This window comes from Procambarus clarkii, chromosome 54 (genome assembly GCF_040958095.1).
Source record: "Procambarus clarkii isolate CNS0578487 chromosome 54, FALCON_Pclarkii_2.0, whole genome shotgun sequence".
Taxonomy (NCBI): Eukaryota; Metazoa; Arthropoda; class Malacostraca; order Decapoda; family Cambaridae; genus Procambarus; species Procambarus clarkii.
In genome coordinates, this window is record NC_091203.1 from 35142466 (window position 1) to 35142901 (window position 436).

General features: G+C 46.8%; 1 protein-coding gene across 1 annotated transcript in view; it reads left to right on the forward strand.

Annotated features, from left to right (window-relative positions):
* The first annotated feature begins 373 nt into the window (after positions 1 to 373).
* The window catches only part of LOC123752573 (nicotinamide phosphoribosyltransferase), a 76819-nt gene continuing 76756 nt past the window's right edge, over positions 374 to 436 (forward strand). Inside the window, exon 1 of the mRNA XM_069305384.1 lies at positions 374 to 403. Within this exon, the coding sequence (XP_069161485.1) occupies positions 374 to 403 (30 nt within the window). The remainder of the gene's footprint in view (positions 404 to 436) is intronic.

Consider the following 436-nt stretch of genomic DNA (forward strand, 5'->3'; position numbering starts at 1 on the left):
CTCTTCTGGGGTGTGAGTTTTCAGTTGCATATTGTCCTGGGGACCATTCAGGCTTGTTCGCATTTGTGTTCCTCACTTGTGCCCCAAAGAATGAGGTGATTTGGTAAAATTCTATGCCTAAGATTACTATCCGAGTGCCGGCGGTGGGGTGGTTCAAATAACTTAGGCTATCACCTCATTTTGTAGAGTCGTGATGGTCAAGTGGATTAAGGCGTCTTGTACATATCAGTTGCGTTGCTCCTGGGAGTATGGGTTCGAATCACTTCTGGGGTGTGAGTTTTCAGTTGCATATTGTCCTGGGGACCATTCAGGCTTGTTCGCATTTGTGTTCCTCACGTGTGCCCCAAAGAATGAGGTGATTTGGTAAAATGCTATGCCCAAGATTACTATCCGAGTGCCGGAGGTGGGATGGTTCAAATAGCTTAGGCTATCACCT